The sequence below is a fragment of the Protopterus annectens genome, chromosome 3.part1 (assembly GCF_019279795.1).
Source record: "Protopterus annectens isolate FY-2018-M chromosome 3.part1, PAN1.0, whole genome shotgun sequence".
In the NCBI taxonomy this organism is placed as follows: domain Eukaryota; kingdom Metazoa; phylum Chordata; order Ceratodontiformes; family Protopteridae; genus Protopterus; species Protopterus annectens.
This window is the reverse complement of record NC_056732.1, coordinates 845386749-845413728: the sequence shown is the minus strand read 5'-3', so window position 1 is coordinate 845413728 and position 26980 is coordinate 845386749. Positions and strand designations below refer to the sequence as shown.

General features: G+C 39.9%; 1 protein-coding gene across 3 annotated transcripts in view; it reads left to right on the top strand.

Moving 5' to 3' along the window:
* LOC122798297 (beta-Ala-His dipeptidase-like) overlaps nucleotides 1-26565 on the top strand; it is a 1272900-nt gene extending 1246335 nt beyond the window's left edge. For all 3 annotated transcript variants that reach the window (XM_044067120.1, XM_044067119.1, XM_044067121.1), the window contains exon 12: nucleotides 26195-26565. In XM_044067120.1, the coding sequence (XP_043923055.1) occupies nucleotides 26195-26258 (64 nt within the window). In that variant the 3' untranslated portion in view covers nucleotides 26259-26565. The remainder of the gene's footprint in view (nucleotides 1-26194) is intronic.
* The last annotated feature ends 415 nt before the right edge of the window (nucleotides 26566-26980 follow it).

Sequence of the window (26980 nt, the reverse complement as noted above, 5' to 3'; positions counted from 1 at the left end):
TATTGATGAACGCAGGTATGTCTTTATGAGTTTCAGTTAAGAAAAGCTGCATTCAGAAGTAGTCACTGTAAAAAAGGTGTAGTCAAATAAATGTGCAATGAAACATAAGTATTTATATAGATGTCTTGCAAGTTGTTGTGAATGAGGAAATTTAACACAGTCAGTCGTGATGATTCATTATCAATCATTTGAGAAAGGCTTTTCAGTTCGTGTCCAAGGTCAGACTCATCAATGTCACAGTGGCCACTTATCCTGTCAGTCAGTTGTTCCTTCAGAGCCTTGTACTGTTGGATCAATGTGTCTTCTGCAACTTCTCTTGAGGCTTTAATATTTGATAAAAATCCAAAGGCCTTATCAAACTGAAAGCTGCTCAAACCAGCCAGCAGATGACTGTACTGTTGTGTCCAGCAGCACATCGAAGAACTCTACATGTAGTTTTACCTTTGGATCCTGTACAGTCTCATCCTCTCCTTCATAGTCAAAACGTGCTTTACTGTTCCCTGCCTCTTTTCCTGAAATGTGATGCCAACATCCAGTTCTTCTGCTATCTTTGAGGCTTCACCCATGGTACATTGAAATCCTGTCTCTCTACTTCTTCAGCAGGACCATAGTTGATGCCAGCACTTTGACACGTAGAAATACCAATCAATGGACTATGCAGAACTTTGCTTGCATGATTTACCTCTGTCAGCACATCATACCAAACCACTAAACATACAATGAATTAGTATGACATAAGTTCCAAGCACAGCCCCCTTGCTTGTTGATATGTTGCATCATCACTTGTATGTAAAGCTTCGCCTATGTCCTGTAATGCTTCCAAGACTCCCTTCAGCTGAAATCATAGTGCCTTGTCAGAGTCTATCTTGCATTCCCAGTGAGTCTCAGACAGTGGCTTTACAGTGACTTTTATGTGTCATTTCAAGATCCTCCATCAGCTCGTTGATGCTGAACAGAGTACGTAAATGTTCTGCAAACATCAAAGAATGACTCTACCTGTAGTGATGAATGTGCTCCATCACTAACTATAAGATTTAAATTATGGCAGGCACATGGCATACAAAAAGCCCTTGAATTCATCTATTTTAACTAGGCCTGCACTACAGCTCATTTCTCCTTCATATTGCTGCCATTGTCGTATCCTTGTTTGACAACCATTAATATCCAGTTGACGATTTTGCAGAGTCTGAAGAAGTAATTCTGCAAGTCCTGCCCTAGTTGTATCATTCACAGGCACAAATTCCAGAAAGTGTTCAACTGTGGCTACAGTCCTTGAAGTATACACATAAATAACTACTACATTCATTTGCTCTTGATTGCTAATGTCTAGCATGCAATCAAGAATCATGGAAAAGTATCTAGCACACTCCACCTTCCCTACAATAGTCCTTAAAATAGCATTTGCAATAAGATGGATAATTTCATTCTGTATGTCCTTCCCAAGATAGTGATCCATAGGTTCATAGGTAGGCTATCTACCCTAGGGCCTATACAATCCCAGTCAAAAAGGTACCCTGGCTTTTGCCACCCAAGAAAATTATTTTCCTGTGCCACTGTCGAGCAGAGCCACAGAAGTGATCCCCGGGGTGAATTTCCTATTTCCCATTCAGTCATCAAGATTTTTCTTGAAGAGTGCTAATGAGGAGCTTTGTTTAATATAGATAGGTAGTTTATTCCAGAGTATAGGAAGTCTCTGAGACAGGAATCTATCCCTCCGCCATGTTCTGTTTATTGTGTTGACAAGGTTTAGGTCCCTAGAGCGTGTAGCTTGGCAGGATTGGAATTTCTTTAAGTGGAGCATGTCTAACAGCTCTGGGTTTGACATAGCTTTGTATGTTAGGCAGAGATCACCTCTGAGTAGGCGATATGCGACGGAGTAAAGCTGGAGTTTTTTGAGACGGTCTGCATAGGGCATCTGTTGGAAGCCAGTAATCCTCTTTGTGAGGTATTTCGGTGGCCTTTCCAGTTGTTGTAGATGTCTTGTGAGGTACATACCAAAAGGGGCATTGTACTCTATAATGGGTCTAATGAGTGATGAGTAGAGGGGGAACAATGACCTCTTTTTTTCTGGATGAGAAACCTTTTGTGATGAGGTGTGCCACGTAGTAGGATTTCCTGACTACTGTGGCGATGTGATTATCAAAGGAGAGACTACTGTCCACCTGTGTCCCAAGGTCTCTTATCACGCTTTCAGTGTTAAGTATACTACCGCCTATGTTGTAGTTCATGGGTACAGAGTTTTTACCAAAGGGGATGACAATGCACTTTTTGGCATTGAGCTTGAGGCCATGGCTTTGACACCAGGCATCTGTCTCAGTGAGGCCCTTTTGTAGGATGTCCACATTGTTAGGAGTTTCGATTATGGCTCCTAGTTTGCAGTCATCTGCAAACTTCAGGGTCTATATTAGAACACCGAACATTCAAAATTTAGAGTATTCTAATATCGACCCATTTTCAGTGAATGCTGAAAATATCAAAGAAACAGAAAACCAAATTTTTTTCTAGGGAAAGAATTTGGTTGTCCGTTTCTGTTGGGTTCAGGTAAGTGTGCGATTGTGTGGACATGAGGGTTAAGGTGGGTTATGAGTTAGGGTTAGGGTGCGGGTGAGGAGACTGTGCGATGGACCTTAGGGTTAGAGTTTAGGTTAACGCAAGTGAATAGTTAGTGGTGTATGTATAGTTTAGTGTAGGGTTGGGTGTAAGAGTTTAGGTGTATGTGTGTGGATTGCTGTTTGTTTGGTGTGCTTGTGTTGTGTGTATGTGTTTTGGAACAGCAAATTTTTTCCCTAGGAAAAAATTTGCTGTTCTGTATGTTCGATGTTTTCAATTTTCGATTAATAAGGTTCAATATTAGAAAACTTGAAATTTTGAAAGTTCGGTGTTCTAATATAGACCCAAACTTCATTAGCCAAAGACCTTCTGTGTTAACCTGTACTTCAGAGAAGTAGATACCAAACAGGAGAGGACCCAGCACAGAACCCTGTGGTACTCCACTTGTCACTGGTCTGAAGTCGGATTTGGAGTCTGCTACTTTCACAGTGTGGGTTCTGTCAGTGAGCCAGTTGGCAACCCATCTTGTGACATAAGGATTTATACCTAGTTTAGTGAGTTTATCTATGATTCCAGAGTAGGGGATGGTGTTGAAAGCCTTGGCAAGATCTAGATAGGCTGTGTGTACCACCTTACCCTAGTTTACGGCTTTGGTGACTGCTTCAAAGAAGTCTATCAGGTTTAGGAGACATGATCTGCCCTTTACAAACCCGAACTGGGTGGGGTCCAGAGTTTGGAGATTACCAATGTCTTTGTTTATAAGTTCCATGATGGTACGTTCCATGGCCTTACAGACCAGGCTCGTCAGGCTAATAGGGCAGCAGTTCCTGGGGTCCGTGTGGTGGCTCCCCCCTTGTGGAGTGGAAAAACTATCACTGTGCACCATTCAGCAGGCACAAAGCCTGAGGTGAGGCTATGATTGAACATGGTACCAAGGTGGGGTGCCAGTTCGTTCTGTAGTTTGTGTAGAACGCAGCCTGGGATGTTGTCTGGTCCCATGGATGCTGTGTTTTTGGCTTTGGAGAGTGTGGTTTTTACTTGTGCAGCCGTGATTACAGGAACTTTGCATTTTTCCGGTATAGAGATGGGCCCTTTAGAGGGTGAGAGGGGGGTAAAGTTAGCACTGAACCTATCTGCCAGGATGTTGGCAATATCAGTTGGTTCTGTATATTTAGTGCCATTGTGCTGTAACTCAGGGCAGATCTGAGTGTTACCATTGAGATTCTTGACATAGCTATAGAATGCTGTGTGGTTGTCTTTAGAATCAGTGGCGATTTTGTTTTCGTAACTAGCTATGGAGGATTTTATGAGGGATCTCAGCTTCTTACTGAGGCTGACCAGGGAGCTCCTCCACTCATGGGATTTTACTCTCTTTTACAGTTTCTTCCTTCTGTTGTAATGTTTGTTTATGGCATGGGGATCACCAGATTGGCTTCCTTTTTTTGGAGGATAGCATCTTAGTTCTTTTTGGGATAGCATGATCCATGCACTAGTGTAAGTGCTTATAAAGTGCAATTGTGTAGGGTTCAGTAGTCGTAACTGTATTGTCCATCTGCATGGGTGTCATAAAATTCACCACTTCTGTCTTAAGAGGCATGAAGTTGGCTTTGGAGAAATTTTTTACTGTGGTTTCCTTAATGGCGGGTGGGGGGCAGGATGTGGATATCTAGGTTAATTAGCATATGGTTGCATCGGAGCAATGAGGCATTGACTTCAGGTGTGGAACACCGGTCACTCATGTTGGTAATGACTAGATCTAGGATATTATTGCCCCTGGTGGGGGTGTGGATAAGTTGATCCAGGACATTGGAGTTTATGAATTCCAGAAAGCGTTGAGCGAAGGAATTGGTACATGAGTAGTTTTCCCAGTTAATTATGGGGTAGTTGAAATCACCCATTATTAGGGTGTTTGGTTGAAACCTAATATTTTCCAGTACATCAAGAAAAGAGGAGTGGGAATCCTGGGGCATGGTTTGGGATCTGTAGCAAGCTACAGTTTGGATTGCAGTTTTGCCCAGAGTTAGTTGCACTTAGATAACCTTGGCTGCATTATGTTGAGCAACTAGCCTGGAGGTGTGGATATCCTTAATGAATATGGACAAACCTCCGTCTTTGGTGTTCCGGTCCAGGTTACATGGCCGAAAAGTGTGGAACGAGTTATAGCCTGGTAGTGCAGGGGTGCTCTCTGGAGCCTTAAACCAGGTCTCAGTCACTGCACAGATATTAATGTTCTCCATTTTAAGGAGTGTCTCAAGTGAGTGCATTTTGAGATTTAGACTTCTAGCATTGAGTAGCATCACCCTGAGTTTTTGCTTTCCTGTTCCTGTTACGGTGGTGAATTTGTCATTTGAACCTTGCCTAAAAAAGGCACTATAGGGGCGGCAAGAACCTTAGCCAGTATCCAGAATCCCAGGGGTGACAGGTGCAGGCCATCTCTGGCAAAGCATTGTGGTCTGTCGACCATGTCATCCCAGACAGATACTGGATCCCTTTAGAATGACACCAGAGGCTTAGCCAATTGTTAAAGTCAATCATTTTGTCCTAGTAGTGTGTATCATTCTGGGTGATGGCAGAATGCTACTCAGGGCTAGGGTCATACCTGCATGGGCTACAAGATCAGAGAGCTCTTCCATGTCTCTTTTCATGTAGTCCAAGAAGGTACGTCTCTGGTCATTCACACCAACATGGACAATGACAGAGTCTTATTTGTACTTATTGTGGAGTGACCTGAGTGTGTGGGTTATGTGGCGGATCCTGGCACCCGACAAGCAACTGACAGTAACCTTCTCCTTGTTTAGCTTGGTGAGTGGGACATCAGTGTGCCTGACTATAGAGTCACCTATGACTAGTGTGTTGGGTACGTTGTTTTGCCTTATTGGCTGTGGTTGAGTGGCACACTGAGTCTGCGGGCTATGTGTCATTTGGGTTGTGTTGGAGGTGGAAGTTGCTTGCATTGCTGCTTTGGAGGTTTCTGTTGCTTGAGCAGATTATTATTGAGAGCCTCCGTGAATGTTTTTGTGTTTCTTTGTGTGGATTTTGGTGGTGTAGATTTAGTGAGACTATGTGATGAGTGTGGTGTGGTGCAAGTGTTTACCTTCTCCTCTTGACTGTCAAGTTCACTCTTGGTTGGAGAGAGCTTTATCTCCAGTTTGGCTAGCTAAGTGCATCTTTCACAGGTTGTAGTGTTGGGTGGTAGGAGAGGGTTGTCTGTGTACATGAGGCAATTTCTACATTGCCCCAAGATGCCCAGATTCATTGGATAGACAGGAGAAAACACTGAGAGCTGACCCTTGGACATGCCTGAATAAAAAACTACTTTCCTCTAGATAAGTGAGAAAAGTGAGTACAAGAGCTATTTTTCTCTAAGCAAGTGAGGAAAGTAAGTACCAAAACTGTTTTCCTCTAGGTAATGAGGAAGGTTGAGTGCTGTAGTAATTAATAGGCTATTTAGTGCTTACAACAAACTCTGAACAAGTGCTGATCACGAATAAGCAAATTCAAGTGCTAAAACTAAGAATCTGTATCTGGACTAAACTAGTTACAGGAAAGGGTGGAAACAATTGCAAATGTGGGCTTTTAAATCAAAAAGTTGAGAGAGATGGAAAAAAACTGCCCAAATGGCCAATAATTACACTTTCTGGGCCAGAACCACTCCTTATGTGGTAGATAGGTTACCTAGTGCTTACCACTCTCACTGATAAGCTAGAAGGCTTCCCTCCAACACAGAAAGCTTGGTGGGCTCAGAAGCTTACATACAGTCTTGGATACAGCAAATCTAAATCTGGACTACACTAGTTACAGGAAAGGTAGGAAACAGGCTTAGATTGTTTTTATACAGAAAAGTAGCTAAAACAGCAGTAAAAACAATTCAAATGCAGTGTAAGCTAGCACACTTGAGAATGTAGCAATGTTAGACCAAACAGTTTTAAAAAATGCAATTACATTAAAAATGACTAAAAACAAGTGCAGAAGGAGACTAATAGGTAGAATGAGGTAAAGAGATGGGACTGGGGGGAGTGTCCCAGATCAAATCTACAGTGAGGGTGGGCAACTGCAAAAGCCTCCAAATTTAAACAAGACAGGAATAGGGAGGGTGGGTAGGAGAAAAACACATTCAGCAGAGATCTGAAAAACTATACAGTGAAGCAAAAATAGTGCACAACTATGAAGTCAGCCAGCAATGATATAAAATTAGTCAAGCAACAATTAACAGTACACAACTCTGAAGTGCCAGAAAAATATACTTAGCTCTGTATATCTCCAGATAGTTTGAAGAGCACTCTGTCAGGACACAGGAAGGCTCCAGCAATGATATGCAGGCTGTTTCTAAGAGGGTCTAATTTTATGCAAGTAATCCTTGAGATAGTCAGATAACACACAGGATGTAAAGCCAGTTATACCAACTTAAGACACAGATAAATAGGGGGAGGTGGGGAAAAACAACACCTTCAGCAGAGATCTGAAAAACTATACAGTGAAGCAAAAATAACAGTGTACAATTATGAAGTCAGCCAGCAATGATATAAAATTAGTCAAGCAACAATTAACAGTACACAACTCTGATGTGCCAGAAAAATATACTTAGCTCTGTATATCTCCAGATAGTTTGAAGAGCACTCTGTCAGGCCACAGGAAGGTTCCAGCAATGATATGCAGGCTGTTACTAAGAGGGTCTAATTTTATGCAAGTAATCCTTGAGATAGTCAGATAACACACAGGATGTAAAACCAATTATACCAACTTAAGACACAGAGAAATAGGCGGAGGTGGGGGAAAAAACAACACCTTCAGGAGATCTGAAAAACTATACAGTGAAGCAGAAAAATAACAGTGCACAACTCTGAAGTCAGCCAGCAATGATATAAAATTAGTCAAGCAACAATTAACAGTACACAACTCTTGAAGTGCCAGAAAAATATACTTAGCTCTGTATATCTCCAGATAGTTTGAAGAGCACTCTGTCAGGACACAGGAAGGCTCCAGCAATGACCATTGCATCTTTATTTCTAATATGACACAAATGGTCAGCCATGATAGAATCAAACTGTGACAAAAGCTGCACTTGGCCTAAGAAACTGCCATTGCCATTGGTCAGTGGCAGCTGGTGACTTCAAATCACAAGGGGGCTGCAGGAGACAGCTGAATGGGTGGGGTCAAGGGGAACCAACCACAAAAAACTAACTTTACTTAAATACGCTGCCCTGGGTGGCAAACCATCATTATGAAAGTCCAATCAAGACAAAAATAAGTGTAGAAGAATAAAAATATTTCAATGCATTGGCTGCATGACAGCTTACTTAATATCTAGATGGAAACAAAAGGTTGTGAGGCATGAAAAAATAAATTACTTTTTAAATACATTACTGGAATGCCAGTCAAAATCAAGTATAAGAAAAACCAGAAGCTCTCAACTCAAACCACTTCTCCTTGCACTGCAGTTCTAATTATAATATATTCAGCTTTATTAAAGTACCAAGTAACATGCTGAAGGTAGAAATCTATGTGATGCCCCCACTTGTAAAAATGTTTTTTATCCAAAAAAGACCTGCTGCCTGACAACTTGTTTCATGGGGAAAACATGATCAAAGTAAAAAATGAAAAGCAAACAAGAAACAAGCTCAAGATACATTGCTTAAATGATTACTGTACAGGTTATGGACCACACATGATTTGCATTCTGTTTAGTTTACGGGTAAAGTCTGTAGAGATGACTGGAAGTCTCCAACAAGTGTAATGAGCTTTTTAAAATAATGGAATCCTGTCCTTTAATACCCAAGGCTTATACATTATCTAGTCAAGTATTCTCTGCATGGCAACAACAGAAAGGCTTTCACTGTTGGCAATTCTTTAACAGTATGCTTATTAAAGCTTATTTACATCTTACGATGTCAGACAAGCTTACCTTATGGTCATTAAAGCATTGCTACTTAAACACAGAGCAACAGGCACTTTGAGTAATAAGCATAAATCTGAGTAATAAGCATAAATCAACAGTACAAAAATATGACAGAAACCAGACCATTCTGCAAAATCAAGGACAGATGAAAAGCCACTGTAGTACTTATGCAGTGTGTCCTCCCCATCCAAGGTAGATACAACTACTCCTTGCCTTGCTTGGACACATCCAGAGTCACTACATGGGGGAGTGGGGTGCAACAAGCATGTCACAATTTGAAATCTCTCTGGCTGACTGTGATGGCCCTGACACATTTGTCATACCTCTCAACCTCAAGAGCAAGAAATCTGGACAAAGCCATACACAGAAGTGGGACAAAGGCCCAACAATAAGGACAATTTTTAAATATTGCTCTAATAAACTTAGAAAGATAATAGAATAGGTCTTGCATTAGTATGAATTTTCTGAAGGGTATAAAATCTGAAACTCAAATGTCTGTCATTTTCTAACTTCAGTCTTTAGTGATTTGTCACTAATTTGCCAAAAAACACAATTTTATGAAAAATGGACCAAAAATGTGATGCAAAAATATAAAATAGACACACAATACAGCTGCTACCTGTCAAAGAAGGACACTTTAATATTAGTACTGCTACCTTGAGCAGCTGACAAAATAAAAGAATCTACATGCATTTCAAGTAATCAATAACTTTGATTATTACAGTTATTTCTTAATTGTAAACCCTCCATGTTTTCTTCCAAAATTGTTATTTTGCGGAGGGATTATTAGGGGGAAGAGCAACATTTTGAGCCAAAAATTGGGGACAGTTGAGAGGTTGGCTATGCCTAATTCTATAAAGCAATTTATTTGCATGTACCTCTCAACCTGTTAATGCAGTAAATCTGAACAAGGCCAAATATATTGGGGGCACATATAAACAGTACTAAAAATTGCTCTTGTATAAATTGAAACAGTTGATAGAACAGCTCTTACTTTAACATGCATTTTTCTGAAGGTTATGAAGTATGAAACTTATCATTTAGTGACTTCTGGCAAATCATTTAGGAATTAAAACTACAAATTTTATGAACAACAAACCAAAAATAAGAAGCAAAAATCTATTCATTCTTTGAAAATCTGGACAGTTGGGAGGCATAGTTCAGCTGGGCCTGTCTGAGTTTGCTGCCCTTCCCCCCTGACAAAATAATGTTTGAATGGAGCCTCTGCAGCCATTCCAATGAACCATTACTTGGCTATTTCACTCCATTTACCACGAACACTAATGTGCATACTGCTTTACTTCTATGATGAGTTGGACTTCATTTGAAAGTTTTATTTTGTATTTTACAGCACAAACACTAAGTCATCTGTTAAACAAAGCAATGCAGTCTCACAATGAAAACTTAGCATTAAAACTTCTCTGCCCTTGAAACTCACATTCATTGAAACAGCATTGAAACCCACATTCAAAGAAAATACATTTTGCCAGTGGCAGATAAAGATTAATTTTGGGCTGTTTTCGAATCATAGGCCCCTTGCATATGAAACATACATGTGCTTTTTGATACACCTTCCTCATTGTACTAAAATTATATTCCTTGTACAATACAGTACACTTGTTAGAGGGTGTTTTAAATTTGTTTTGAACATTTTTCCAGTAAGCAATGAAACAAACCATATGCACCCATAATGGCAAAACTGCCCAGTTGAGAACATTTATCATAAAAAAGTCTACTCAGACTTCCACAGTCCACCATTATTAGTAAATATACACAATTCTACAGTCCACCATTATTAGTAAATATGCACAATTCTACAGTCCACCATTATCAGTAAATATGCACAATTCTACAGTCCAACTTTATCAGTAAATATGCACAATTCTACAGTTCATCATCAGTAAATATGCACAATCTCTGAAGTAAGTCATCTAAATAATTCCACATTAAAGAAATCTGTAACTAATGAAGCGGTTGCTGCTAGCAATCACCTTTATATTTCATGGTTTCATCGAAAAATAAAGTGTCTGTTGCCCCTCAGGAATAAATTGCCTATATTACATTAAAAAATGATAAGCTAGTAATAATATTGCAAGAGGAAATGGATGGCAAACTGATAACGAACTCATAGTTAGTATCTTCACCAAGGAGAACATTCTCAGTACGGCAGCATCCACCCCTTGTGGGAGTAGAACACACAGCCTTCTGCATCAAAAGCAAGTACACAACCTGTTGTGCTATAGTATTAACTAGGCAAAGCACTAAACTTCTATTCCCCTGCAGCTCTCAGCTCCTTGTAAAATCTACTCAATACTCAACTGCATCTCAACTTCGCAGCTCAAGAAAACTGGAAAAAGCCAAAATGTATTGGGGGGGAGGTCAAAAGCCCAAAAACCAGGGACACATTAAACATTGCTTGTATAATCTTGGAAAGTTGCTAGAATAAAACGTTGTGTTGCCACCATATATTTTACTGCCAAGGTCCCTGAGCAAAAAACAGTCAGAGTAACATACCACTACGCCACATCAGCTGCTTTGTAAAAGAGAGGAAGACTGAGACTTAAATGGCTATCATTTAGTGAATTCATTTCTCACCATAGCTGTCAACCTCTTAGTACAAAACACCTGGACAAACCCAGTAATGAGGGAATACAGCCTTCAAACATATTCAGTGAATTCAGTTCTTGCCATAGCTGTCAACCTTAGCACAAAAACCTGGACGAAGCCAATAATGGGGGAATACAGTCCCAAAAATAGGGACAAATTTAAAATATTCATCTTAAAAACTTAGAAAATTGCTAGAAAAAAAGGTCGTGCTACTATGTATTCTGAAGAACATGAAGTTTGAAATTCAAATGCCGGTCAATTTTACTGCGGACAGAACAAAACCAATTTTCAGCAGAGACGCGGGGATTAATACTGCAGACACGTCTTTGTAAAATGGCAGGGCACCAGAGCAAATCCACACAAACACAGTGAGGAGATGCAGACTCCACACAGAAGCCACCCCAACCAAGAATCAAACCAGAAAACCTATAGCTGTGAGGCAACAATACTACCACTGCACCATCAAATATGCAAGGAATTAAACATTCAGAAACCTGAAGTCTGAAATTCAAATGCCTGTCAATTTTACTGCGGACAGAACAAAGCCAATTTTCAGCAGAGACGCAGGGATTAAAACTGCAGACACGTCTTTGTAAAATGGCAGGGCACCAGAGCAAATCCACACAAACACAGGGAGGAGATGCAGACTCCACACAGAAGCCACCCCAACCAAGAATCAAACCAGAAAACCTATAGCTGTGAGGCAACAATACTACCACTGCACCATCAATTATGCAAGGAATTAAACATTCAGAAACCTGAAGTCTGAAATTCAAATGCCTGTCAATTTTACTGCGGACAGAACAAAACCAATTTTCAGCAGAGACGCAGGGATTAATACTGCAGACATGTCTTTGTAAAATGGCAGGGCACCAGAGCAAATCCACACAAACACAGGGAGGAGATGCAGACTCCACACAGAAGCCACCCCAACCAAGAATCAAACCAGAAAACTTATAGCTGTGAGGCAACAATACTACCACTGCACCCTCAAATATACAAGGAATTAAACATTCAGAAACCTGAAGTCTGAAATTCAAATGCCTGTCAATTTTATTTAACATTTGTTAATCAATACAGTCTGACTTGGAACAAAAAAACAATTTTCAGCAGAGGCCCAGGAAGAAATAATGTAGACATGTCTTTGTAACATGGGAGGACACAAAAGCAAACCCACACAAACACAGGGAGAAGATACAGACCCCACAAAGAAGGAACCCCAGCCAAGAATCAAACCTGAGAACCTGCAGCTGTGAGGCAACAATGCCCTTATTTACAGTGGGTCATTAAAATACTCATAGGGATACTAAAAAAAGTATAATACTTGGTAAATTTGATAACTTTAAGCATATACAAAAGAAATGCTGCTTCAGATAGATCAGTTGTGGATTTATATTTTATTTAAAGAATACTGTGTTGAAAGAGAAAGAAAGTATCTCACATATATAGCCCCAGTCTTCACTATGAGGCCAAAACAGATGAAAACAAAAGTCAAATATCTCCAGGGGAATGTGTCTCAGAAATTTACTCTATTTTATCAGCAAGAAAACTATTTTCCTTCCCCATAATGGCTGACCATCATGCCCCACTTCTACACCACCTGGAAATGCCACCCTAATGGATACCCACTGTACCCTTCACTGAATGGTGTCTCTTCTCGGAAAAGTTCTGCTCTGAGGATGCTTCAGATTCCTCACGTAGACTTTCACGGTTAGTTTCCCCACCAGACAAGCAGGCAAGATGAGCTTTGCGGATAAGCCATTCTCTCTCTCTCCAGTGAATGACTTTTTTGCTCCTGCCTGTCTATACATCAAGCATCTGAGCCACTAAATGAAACAGAGTTGCCTGGAACATAGTCAGGGCTTTACCTTTCTTTGCCACTGGTGTGGTATCTTAACATAAAGAAAAATATCTGATGGCAGGCCAACAGGTAGTATATGGATTGAAACTTTAGGGCACAATGCCCCAGATTTTGGGATTTAACATCCTCTTAAAAGTTTCTTACATCTTCCATAATTTTCCAACCGATCAATTAACTCACAAACCTCATATAAAAATGCCAGAATCTCACATTCATGGTAAAAAAATAATTTATATTCTCTATTTCATCACTTCCAACACTATCTGGGTTACAGACAGGTATCAGGGTCTAAGTGAGTTTTTACAAAGAGTGCTGACATTACTCAATGGGCTTTGGTATAGGAGAAGAGACAAGGTGCACATGGTACTCATAATCTGCACAAACAAAGTCATAACTATTCTTGCATCCCAGCAGCTTCTGTAACCCTAAAAGAATATCCTGCAATTTAGATCTGCACTGCTGAGGCATAAGAGAGTATTTTTTGCCTATCAAGACTGCTCAGAGATCTAATGTATTTCCTTATAGAATCACCAATTAGTAATATACCATCTGTTTGCTCCTTCAATCAACCCCTGCCATAACACAATCCTAAGGGACAAGCACATAAATAAATTCAACATTCACATATCAAAAATATATATAAATACAGTATAAATAAAATCATAAGATAGCTTTTATACATTTATCTAAAACAGTCTGACATAGCATGTAATGAGGTGATACAATAATAATTAATAATAATACTAAAATATCTAATATTATATATATTTTACAATGTCATATTGGATTAATAAGTAAGGAAATAAATAGTAAAAAATAGTAAATAACTCACCTGTTGATTCCAGAACAGCCTGATGAAAGAAGCAGGGAAGCAGCAAAATAATAAATCCACCAGGTCCACCACAGTTGTTGCCTCGCGCTCTTTGTCTCTCTTGTTGTGCCAAAAAATTAAAAAAATGTTTTTAATTGTACTGTTTAAGTTTAACACAAAAAAGGTCACAATTACACTACTAGGTCCAACGCCGAAAACCGACTGACTGATTCTCGCTCTTTTCCCAGGACATAAAGCCCGGGAAGAGAGCGACAACCAATCAGCAGCATTTGCCCAGCAAGCACGTCATGACGTGCCTGCGGACGTCGCAGTCCGAGCCCCTTCCATGTCTATGCGGTTTGTGTCTCAACCGCATAGACTTCTGGGGAGTTCTGGGCATCACAATGATGCCTTCTTTGCTCCTCCGGGCTGCAATGAAAACACTGCAGCAAGAATTAAAAAAAAAAAAAAAACGCTGTTGCGATAGAAGCGCGCAATGCGCATGCGCGTAATTTCGAGTCGCGGACTCGAAATTTAAAGTTTTAAGAACAGATTTCATTTTTTTTTTTTTTACATAAAAAAAAATAAACTAAGTACTCAGCTGTCTAGCTGAGGGGGCTGCAGTCCGGCAGCCCGATGCCACGAGCCGCCCCTGCCATTGGTGTATAGGGCATCACTCGTACCATGGAATGTCATGTTCCATTCTGCCAGGTATTGGACAATAGCTATAAAGTGTTCTAGCACACCACACCAGTGTGTTATCTCTTTTTCAACCACTGCTTGTCTCCTATCATCCATTGTCTGCCTACTCTTTACTCTGTTATCCAGTTCCTTCCACTTCAGCATTCATGCTGCATGCTCTGGTGCTCAGTCATGGCCATGTAAAGATTTGGATATCTCTCTACATGCTCTGTAATCACCTGACCTGAGAAGATGATTAGAATGTTCAAATAATTTGCATGTAAAGCAAAACAGTGCATCTTTTGAGACTGAATATGTCAACCAAGTGTGTTTTGCTCTCTAGTTTTCTGATGTAAATCTTCTTTTCTGTTCATTGATGGGCAGTGTGAAAGCACCACTTGCACAGGTCCATACAGAATGGCAGCTATCCTAAAGTCATCCATTATCAAGTCTGTCTAAGTTCCTAGATCCTCAAATGATACACCTGACACTTCCTGCAAGTCATAGGCCACACCTGTTGTCACTACAGAAGTACGGGCTCCTTCTGTATCAAATTCTGGTGATCCAGGCAGCACTTCTAAAGTTGAATCTGCATTTGTTGACATAATTTCTCCCATGGTAATGGCAGTAGGTTCCCAGGAGGTAGCCTGTGGTGCAGCTGCAACAGAGTGGTCACTTTCTATGGTATGGATGCTGGGCTCACAGTGAGTAGGCTGTAATGCCGAAGCACTGTGTTGTCATGAAGGCAGGCTTTTCCCGAATACTTTCTCTGACAACCCACAGAAAAACCTGTTACAGGAAACCTAACTGTTCACATTCTCGTTCCTCTGCTGAAGCTTTCTTTTTGCTGCTCCTGACAGATATGTACGCTTCATTTCTGATTGGGAATGGAAGTAAAGCAGAATTACTACACATGCAGACATCAGGTACTTTCGTCATAATGTTAGTAAAAAGCTTTACAGTTCAGGTACATGTTATGCCACTTTGCCCTACTCAGGACTGCATAATGACAAGTGTTAGCATTCTGAACACATTCTAAGGATGGTATTTTAAAAGACTACACAGAAACAACTCCCATGACAATAGTAGAATGTTACCCATCAGATTTACTTAAATGGACCCACTGAGGTAAACTCTCAGCTTTCAGGTGCCCATTGCCACAATATGTGAAATACAAATTCCAAGTTAGCCAACCAGTGGAAACATAAGTCTCTTAACCTTAAGCGTAAGCTACAAACCTACAACCTTTCCCTTAACACACTAACACTTGCCTCCTCTGCTTACAAAATACAATCACTAACTATAAGTCACTATTGTGCATTACTCTACAAACAAGCATTCTGTACTGTATTGCACTACTACTTCTACAAAAAATCATAATAAAAGGAAATAACCCCAAACGTATGGTTTATAACCAGGTAGCACTACATCTTGATAAGAAAGTCCACTGCAAAATGCATTCAGGTTAAACAGAAAAACTGAAACTGCTACACCAAGTCAACTAAGAGCTACACAATCCATGGTGGAATGCACACTCATCAAGAAGTAACCAGTTGACTCCATCTTGCAGTGTAGGCAGAACTGAAGAGAAAAGAGGAACAGTAGGCAAAATAACTGCAGTGCAGACAAACCAGAAAAATTAATTAGGTTCCAAAAAGTCATGTCAGTATGACTACAAGTAAAAATAAATGAGCAACCAATACTGAACACTGTTCATAAAGGCAAGCTATACAATAGGCACAACTTTAATGTATTACAAAATTTCTATTGACGTCTGTTACCGCTGTACCGCAGACTGAAAAACTGCTGAGTAACAGTAACTAGTAGGCAAAAAGAACTGCAATGTTGGCAATAGGCACGACTGAAGTGCATTACAAAATATATATTTCATAATGACTTCCATTGACATCGGTTACTATTGTACCACTGTCAGAGAGATTGAAGAATGACTGACCAGTATGCAAAAAACTTAATGAGAAAGGCCCAAATTACAATTTTATGTCAAATTCCAAACACTGGAGGTGATTCCCAGGTTTTTCTACAACCCCCCCCCCCCCCCCAAATATGTGAAGGGGCTATTACAAGTTCTCTGGAACAGGCAACTAAAGTGTGAAAGAACGAAGATATAAGCTGAGCTGTGAAGAGTTTCATTTGGTCTGAAGAAGCATCATATTAGATGTGAAAGCACTTACCTCTACTAAATTTGTGTTTTTTACTACTTTCGCTGTGTTTCTTCACTACAGTATTTATTCTGCTGAAACATCTAATTGTGCATTATAATGCATTAAGACAGCAGTATATATTCTATAGAATGCTCACAGCCCCTAACCCCCAGTCTTTCAGCACAATAATTCTGGATGAAGTGGAAAAAATATAAATAAGACAAAGGCGTAACATTAACAATGTGCTTATACATTTTATGACCTCAGTTTTTAAGAAACAAACAAAAAATACCAGGCAAACATTTGAACACTGCAACATTCTCATAACCCCCAACCACACTTCTAACCTCTCAACACAATAACTACAAAGCAAAAAATTATCATAGAACAAAGTCGTAGCATCAGGCATAGTTATAAACATTGCTAGTATACACAATACTAACATAACAGGGTTTGTATTAGAATACATTAAAACATCTATACATTCTGCAACATTCTCACAGCCCCTAACCCCCCTCCCAACCTCTCAGCACAATAATTCTGGACAAAGCAAAAAGTTGTTGAACAAAGCCATAGCATCAAGAATAGTTGTAAACATTGCAGGTATACAGAGTAAAATACTAGCATAACAGTCTTTGTATTGGCATACATTAAAACAACATCTGTACGTTCTGTAACATTCACACAGCCACTAACCCCCACTACCAATCTTTCACCATGATTATAGACAAAACAAAAATAAATTAACATTCTTTTACAAGCCTGCCTAAAAAGACTACATCAAATTTGGACATTAGTTAATACAGACAATCCTTCCTTTCTCAATCTCTTAGCAGAAAAATAGTGGACAAAAATAAAATAAAACTGTTACAACCACAGCCCCCCTCAATCTTCTTAGCACAAAAACTCTACCCAAAAAACATAATGCAATCATTTCCCTAGGTTACCTCACCTCCCAACACACATACAAGAGAGTTAAAAATAAACACCATTGTCTTTCTAGTTGCCTGCCCCTTATGTTAATTTGACCATATAGCTCATTCCCTCTCTCCTTTAACTGTCTGGTGTGAGTAAGCTCAAGATTATCGTTTTGTGAAATCACTCCCCTTCAACTATTTACATTTATTGGCTATCCTACTGTATTCCATAGTACCAGAATACAAAAGTGACCACCCCCCTTCAATCTATCTTGCTCTTTTAAAAATATTGTCTCTCCACTAAAACTTAACTTTTTAGACAGCTAAAACTTTAGTTACCCACTTTCACATCTAACTGCTTAATGCACACTGCAGTGTTTAGGATAAACCATTTTTTTCATCTTACCTTTAAGCATCTATTGCAAGACCACCAATTATTGGAGAGCCCGCATTCTGCCTCTCAGTAGTCATCTTGGGGTTAGTGCTTCTGTTTTGCCCTGGTGAGAGAATGAGTACAGAAACATTGTTTCCTTGAGGTTGCTGATCACCAGAAAGCCTAATAACTGCTTTATAGGTGACAGCTTGGAATCTGTGTTTATATTCTGATCATGGTAAGAGAAGGAGCAGAGTGCATTGATTCCTGACTGCTTCTGGTTGGAGAGTGTGTCTGTGCTTAATGTACCTGTTTGGTCTGGTTGCTATTAGAGGCACCTACCAGAGAAAGGCTACAACCTACAGACCCTTGCATCATCTGGACAAGACTGTGGAGCACTAAACATGTTGTGGCCTGCTTCTCTTCTTGGGATTGGTGCTAACATTTTGCTTCTGGTGAGAGAAGAACCAAAGAAGCATTGTATCCCAACAGAGTGAAGCTGTGGTGAGACCGGCATTAGTAGTAGCCAGGCAGTAGCCATTCATGTGACTCCCCTCTTTTCATCATGCTTGACAAGCTGATTCTTTGTTTTCAGTAAGTACTGCTTGATTTGTTTCTGACTTCAGAATATCTGCCTAAATACTTCATCCTTAATTTTTCTAGATCTATGTATTAGTTTCCCCTGAAGTGTTTGGCAGTGCTCTGTACAGACTCAGACACCTTGAGTGTAAAAGCACAATTGAAATTTCTCCAATACCTAGTTGCATTCAGGACAACTACTTTGCAGTGACAAGTACTGTCCACATAGTTGCAAACCAGATACTCTTGACAGTGATTGATATTCTCACTCCAACTGTCTAGTCAACAAAAAAGGGTCTGTTGCCATGGATATGGACTTTCCTACTGTCTCCGTTACTGGTTTGGTGGATATGGGCAGCCTGAGGCAATGTAGAAACTGCCTCATGTTTACTGACAACCAGTTAATTCTCAAACAAACTGATATGGTATGTGAGAAATGTATTTACACAATGTCACTGGAGGCAAAGCTCTCACATAAAAGTACTCCTAATGTCAATAAGGTTGTCAGTAGTACACACACTGCACCCATCACTCAAAATTCAAAGCAGACATATAGACCCACATATGCTGAGGCACTTACATGTAACATTCCTAAACCACAAAGACCTCCTAGAAGAAGTACACATAAATACCCTCAGAAACCCCAGATGCACTCTTTCAAAACAACACCCACATCAACACATAGAGCTACATATCATGGAGTCTCTACCTCTAAGCCCATAAGATAAGTCACCACACAATTTAACATTCTAGTCAGTGGAGAGTCCATCGTGAGACATACTGATATCCCTCTCACCAGGCTGAGTAAGGAGAAAGTTGCAGTCAGTTGCTTAGCAGGGGCTAGGCTCCATCACATTATGCATGCATTCAGGTCATTGGACCACAATTACCAATATGACTCAGTCATAGTCCATGTGGAAGTAAATGACCTGAGACGTACCTCCCTAGACTATATGAACAGAGACATCATGGAGCTCTCGGAATATGCGTCTCAGGCTGGTATGAGCCTAGTGGTGAGTAGCATTTTACCTTCACCAAGGATGATGCCACAATATGAACAATAGATGACTGACTTTATTAATTGACTTAGTTTATGGTCATTCTAAGGGGGTGCAATATTTGCCAGCATGGAAAGAGGACCACGCTGGCTTTGCCAAGTATGGTCTGCACCTCTCCCCTCTAGGCTTTTGAATATTAGCTAAAACATTTTATTCTCCCATAGTGCCTTTTTTTAGGCAATGCCAAACTGAAAGTACTTCCAAAATATCAAATCAAAACCAATAAAATATAAAGGTAATACTGCTTAATTCTAGGAGTCCAAATAAAAAACTCCACTCCCTAGAAGCTGTCTTTACCCTAGACAATGCTGATGTCTGTGCGGTCACTGAGACATGGTTTAAAGCCACAGAGAGCACACCAACAGTGCAAGGTTATAATGCCTTCCACACATTTAGGCCAGCAATTCACAGGCAGGGACTAAAGGTGGAGGTGTCTCTATTTACATCAAAAATAAATATACTTCAAGGCTGTTCAGACAGGACAATGCACTTGAGCTGTTCAATGTTCAAATCGCCATAGGTAAAATCCAATACCACTTCCTTGCAAGTTATAGGTCCCCCTCTATGACCCCAGAAACCCATACCATGTATTTAAACTTATTAGAAACACTAACCATCCAACCTAATACCATATTCATGGGTGACTTTAATTACCCCACTATTAACTTGGAATCCTATATGACAGCAAATGTAAATGCACAGAGATTCCTGGATTTTGTAAGCACAAACTCCCTGGACTAGATATTCAATACACTGACCAGGGGTGCAACCATACTGGATCTGGTCCTCACTAATATGGGAGACTGCTGCACACCCCCTACTGTAATGCCTTCCCTGGTAAGGTCAGACCACAAAATGGTCTCCTTTGAAGTAAAAATAAAACCTGAGCCCCCAGATAAATGTAGAATATTCAGGAACTATTCTAAGGCTAATCTCCTACTATTAAGTGAGAACCTAGCAAAATTTCAAGCCCCCATAAACCCTGAGAACACTTCTGCTTATGCAGAACTGTTCACAGAAACCCTGTAAAAGCATGTTAATAGCTGCATAGAAGCAGCTGTACCCACCAGGAAGAACTACAGAACTAACTAAAAAAAAAAAGCCACCGTGGTGGAATCACAAAATCAATCTACCCACCAGGAAGAAGTACAGAACTAATTCAAAAAACAAGACACCCTGGTGGAATCACAAAATCAATCTACCCACCAGGAAGAAGTACAGAACTAACTCAAAAAACAAGCCACCCTGGTGGAATCACAAAATCAATCTACCCATCAGGAAGAAGTACAGAAATAACTCAAAAAACAAGCCACCCTGGTGGAATCACAAAATCAATCACATGTATAACAGGAGGAAGAAAATAATGGCAAAAATTAGGAGGTGCTGCACCCAGCAGGATAAAAACATTCTCATCAAACTAAGCAAACAACTCAGAGGACAAATAAAGTCTACCAAAGCCAAATTTGAGGTAACTTTGGCCTTCTAGGCCAAGGACAACCACAAAGCATTCTTTAGCTATGTCCACAACCTCAAAGCCAATACACAATTGTGTGCAGAGTTCATTGTAAATGGAGCCACCTATACTGAGGCAGAAGATATAGCAAACCTCCTGGCTGATAAATTCAACTCCAACTTTACCCCTCTCTCCCCCTCAACATTTCCTCAAGAAATATCATCAAATATAACTCACACTACTATCACTAGGGAACTAGAGTACTGCATCAATGGGCCCAGACAGTATCTCAGGATGCCTTCTAAATAGCATGAAACATGACCTATCAGGGCCTCTGGAATTACTATTTAACTGTAGCCTCCAAACAGGCTTCGTGCCTCATGAATGGAGAAAGGCAGCAATCATCCATATGCACAAAGGTGTGCTATCTACAGAGCCTGGAAACTACAGACCTATAAGTCTCACTAGTCTTATATGTAAAGCCATGGAGATAATTATCATGGAAATGATCAAAAGAGATATAGTAAACCTCCAGACACTGGACCCAACCCAGTTTGGTTTCGTCAGTGGTAGATCATGCCTACTCAACCAGGTGGACTTCTTTGAGAAGGTCACCAAAGCAATGGATGAGGGCAAAGTTGTTCACACTGTCTACCTTGACCTGGCCAAGGAATTTGACACAATACCCCACTTGGGTATTGTTGACAAACTCAAGAGGTTAGGTGCAAATCTGTATGTCACCTGGTGGATACCCAACTGGCTCACAGACAGGACCCAGGAAGTTAGAACTGGGGAGTCCACCTCTACAAAGAGGCCAGTTACAAGTGGAGTCCCACAGAGATCAGTCCTTGGACCGCTCCTTTCTGACATCTACTTCTCAGAAGTCAAGGCCAGTGTCAGTGGTCTCTGGCTGACTAAATTTGCAGATGATTCTCACACACTGACATGAATGTTCTCCAGGAAGGGCTGACACAGACAAACAACTGATGTCAGAGCCATAAACTAAAACTAAATGCCAAGAAATACATAATAGTATCCTTTGGGAAGTCATCCAGCCCTGGTAAATATCATATTAACAATACACCCCTTAGAGTTCACCCAGTAGTCAGGGACTTAGGGACACACACAGTAATCTAGCCTTTGATCATCACATGTCTACAGTGGTGAGGAAATCATTCTATGTTGCGCAACTTATAAACAAAGGTATGGCATCTAAGTCCAAGAAAGTCATTGTTCTACTGTATTTGGCATTCATCAGACCTATCATTGAGTACAATGCCCCCTTTGGTATGTACCTAACCAGGCGTATCCAACAACTGGAATGTCCACAGAGGATCCTCACTAAAAGAATACAGGGCATAAGTAATATGTCCTATGCAGACCGCCTCAAGGCCCTATCCCTGTATTCTTTCTCCTACAGACTTTTGAGGGGAGATCTATGCCTGGCATACAGGGCATTGTCAGACCCCACTCTGATGGACCTCCTGCATATCCAGAAAACAAACAGCACCAGAATTACCAATTCTAAAGACTTAAACCTTGCCTGTGATATAATTAGGACCTGCTGGAGGGATAGGTATGTATCCCAGAGACTACCCTGTCTATGGAACAGGCTCCCCATCCATGCGAAGCAGAGTTCCTCCCTAACCCAATTTAAGTGCAACTTGGACAACTGGATGGGAAACCAGATATTCATCCCTGGTTTGGCACCTATATCTCTAATGCAAACAGGTAACCTGTAAATGGATCATCTCCCAGACCCATGCTTACACTCATCAAGGGTAGCAGAACTTATCAGAGATTTGGGATGCTTGGCTAGGCTTAAAATGGCCTTTATGGTCATTAGCTTAGTAAACACTTATGAACCTATGAACCTATAAACCCAAAAACCTACCTTTTATGCAGTTGATAGAAGGCTGCTACTAATCCTCTACTCCCTCTTCATAATTGTAGACTGACCTGCTGCTTACTTTTCCTCCGCAAAGCCCATATCAGTTCAGTCCTTTTAAACTGCCCTTAAAAGACAGTTTTTCAGACCTTTTAGAAATTGCCCTTACAAGGTCAGTTGAAAAGACCTTGGCTTGTCCAATGGCCAAAATCACTCCTAGAAAACTTGAATCCACACCCCCGATCGATCTGCTGCCAGTACAATACAAAGCATACTCCTCCCTTGAAAAACAAGAAAAGAAGTAATGCTTCTACACACATGTGCCTTTTTAAAGGCAGTTGATACAGGAAGTGCTTTGCAAGGACCAACCACATCCTTGCATCGTCATGTCCCTGTAAAAAAAAAAACAACTTGCTTTTCTGAGTGCTACAGCCAAACAGGTCCCTTACTTCACTGAAGTGGACCTAATTGAGTGCAGCTTAAAAAAACCTTTTGAAAAGTTTGCAATCGCGAGGTAATGTGCAGATGTCCACTAGGTGCCAAGGAACATACAGAGGCGATGTAGAAACTATTGTAATGGAATGTGGATTCAAATCTTCTCAGACTGTAAATATGCTGTATTGCTACCAATTTTTTTTTTCACATCAGTGATCACCATTTACTCTCTGAGCTGGTATGATTTGTTAGGAATGAACAGAACAGAAGAGATGGAGAAACCTGCGGCTGCTACATGGCGGCCCTCGTTTGCAGGAGATAATTGGGGGCTCCCCGCAGCCTCAGGTTCTGCAGGTACCTAACACTAGCTATGTATACAGCTGTCTCTGAATCACTGTGTTAGAGGTGCAAGAAGGTTTAAAACACAGCCTCTAAAATATATAATCTTGTTCTCAATGTCTTATTGCCAATTCTAGCTGAACTCAGTGCAATATTTGTGTAATATACTTATTGTTTCGAGCATTTCAGTCTCTCACTCACTATAAACCAATTTCTAAGCCATAACCACTTATTTCTAGTTGCATAATCCATGTGCAGTTAATGCCTATGTTAAAATAGAATGAAGTTCAGCACCATTTTAAAAGGGCATGTAATTCCAAGTCATAAATTATCTGTATTATAGTTCATCCGCTAAGCAGATTGTGAAAAAGTAGAAATATGCAGATTCTGAATGTAGGGAATTAGCCTCCATGTCACAAGAGTTTGACATTCTTATCTTTCTATTGACTGTTTGAGTAAATATTGAAACACTGTTGATCAAAAAGACCAGATTGAGCAAATCTGTTTGGTTGTTTTATAACTAAGACTGGGGCATGAATATCTAGAAATGCTGTAAGCCTGTCAGCATTACAGTGTGTGTCTAAGAAACCAACATGAATAAATAGCTTCCTTAAAGTTAGTACAAATATAAGTTTGCAGTGAAGGACTATTTATAGCCAATAATAATATTATTTCCTCCAACACATGAGATGCTTGTATTTTGTAAGAAGTATTTTATGGGGTATTGCCCTGGAAATATGTGCATTATGGGGAAACCTGAGTAAAGAATTCTGAATAGAATAAAATGTTAGATTCGGAAGTTAAGTGTTATACCTCAGTTGTTCTGATTATACCATAAGGTGTGGCTAACAATGAGTCCACCAAACACAAATAATTGTGTTGTTTGCTAGGGGAGTTGTCATTTCTGGAGTTATGCACCTCAAATGAAAACACAATACAGAGATAATGCAGAATCATGAATACTGTAAAATGTCTCAGCTGCACCAGGTGGCTGCAAAACCATTCTTCTTGACTAGAAATTTGGCATGCAGTTGTAAGCTGCAGGAAAGTAAGGCTTGCACCTTTGCCACGCCTCTTACTTTTGGTGAAACTCTTGTTATGGTGAACTGTGGGAGTAAGTGCAGTTTGTGGTACAAGCTGTGTGCACTTCAGCTCCAACATTTTATTGAATCATGGTCAGCCACTGCTACCTGTGCTAAGCTACCACTACCCCCTGCAGTTAGCTACAAGGGGGTTTGAATCCCACAGAACATGTGAAGTCAGAACTAAATGTTCATTAACCTGAAACCTGTTTTTAACCTCATATTATTTGCATAAACTTGTAAGATTAGATTAAGCCTGCATCTGTGCATTTTCTATGCAGCTGATTTAACTGAAAGTGTAGACCAGCAGTCAGTGATGCTTAAAGACTTTTGACTTAATGATCAACTTTTGAATCATGTTTTTCCATTTTAAACAAGCACACAAGAGTATTATATCTGAAAGGCAGTTTCTTTTATCATTTTGGTAGTCTAACAATGCAATCCATCTCAGAAAGATGGTAACTAAATTAACAATCTGTTTTCAGAAAAACTGTATAAGTCTTTGACCAACAAGGCTATCTAGAAAAACTATTGGCTCATAAGTAAATACTAGGGTAGCTGCCTTTGGGGGCCATTTTAAGCCTAGCCAATTTCCCTCAAAGGTGAGAATCAAACCTTGTACCATTGTATATGATAAACACCTTAACCATTATGCCGACCTCAACCCCTTATTCCTGTTATTATTCCCCATCCTACCTATTGTTCATACCCTGCATCACTCCAAGGGGGACTTCTTTCTAAAGGAAATACCATTTGGTACCCTCATCTTATGAACAAGAACTGAAAGCAAGGTTTAGGAATAGGTAAATCATCATCTATGGTTGGCTCAAATTTTTCAGTTATGCACTCTGACTCAGTCCCCCTTTTTGGGTTATGCTGTGCTTCCTGCTCTAAGTCTAATACAAGTGCTTTTTCTTGGCTACAGTACAAGGCACTCTTTAGCAGGGCTTGCACCTCCAAATATCCACATTCTAATTTCTGCCACAGACCACACATCTGAAGGCTTCCTCTCAAGAGGTGTTCATGCAGCATGTACTAACCCCTCCCCATGATAGAAGAGCACAGATTAGCCACTCCTTCCTTTTCCTTCCTGATGGCTTTTCCTAGGCCCAAACTGCTAACAGAACCCAGGTTATATGGTGTGTAGTCATGGAGTCATTCCTCTATACTACAGAGCCAGCCTCAGCTGAATTTTAATTTTGATTACAAAAGATGGTCTTAAAGGAATAATAACTATGTACCCTCTCTGCTCAGACTGCTAGTATACCTTGTGGGAACATTTATGTTAATTATTTTTCAACATGAAACAAGATTGTTTTTCTTTATTGCATAAAACAACATTACTCCACATACAAGCATACACTCACTGGAAAATTTGCTCTGGGTTCCTAGTAAACACTAGAAATAATCTTTTGCAAAATGTTATTTCAATAAATGGACAATCCTGCTGTTTGTCTGTAGCCATTATTACTCAGTGAAACAATTATATTTCTTTCCTGTAGGTACAACTACATTCAAGGAACAAAGTTATTTGCAACCTATTTTCATGAACTTTCCAAACTGTGATGTGACCAAAGAAATGCTGGATTCAAGACCAAAAGTATTGCAGTCAAACAGTCAAATAATATTGTTTAATCTTGATAATTTTTTCTACTTTCTTAGCATGATAATTTACTATATGTGTAATTGGAATACATTATAGGAACTTGTATACTTTTGCATTGTCATTTCATTTTGTATACCTGAGTTTGATAGTAGAATGACTAAATGTTGTTGTCAGACTGAAGAAGAATTATATGAAGCTACATTTCACTAGAGCCTGTGAAGTTTTCTATTTTAAAATAAATATGAAGCACTGTGTCACGAAAGTTAATCATGATTATGTTGGACATGGGTTGAAAGTTCTTCATTAAAGGCCTTACATAGTTGAATATGTGTCTGCCTAGAGCAGGAAATCAAGTTTTAGAACATCTAATGTTTTAGACCTACAGTATGTCTGCAGGAAATTGAAGCATACTGAAAGTTTTTTTTTAATTATTTATAAGTGTGCAAGTTAGTACATGGGCTGATTCTTGAAGATATTGTCACTCTTAACTCGAGTCACAAGGTCAGGACCAAAGACAGCACACCTAAACAATTTTGAGTAGCTCAATAACCAGTTTGTCTTTGGGATGACGGAAGAAACTTGAATGTACTGGAAAGTTCCACTCAGACACAGGGAAAATATGCAAACTCCTCCAAGACAAGACAGTAACCGGAAATCAGGATCAAACTCTGCAGCCTAGAGG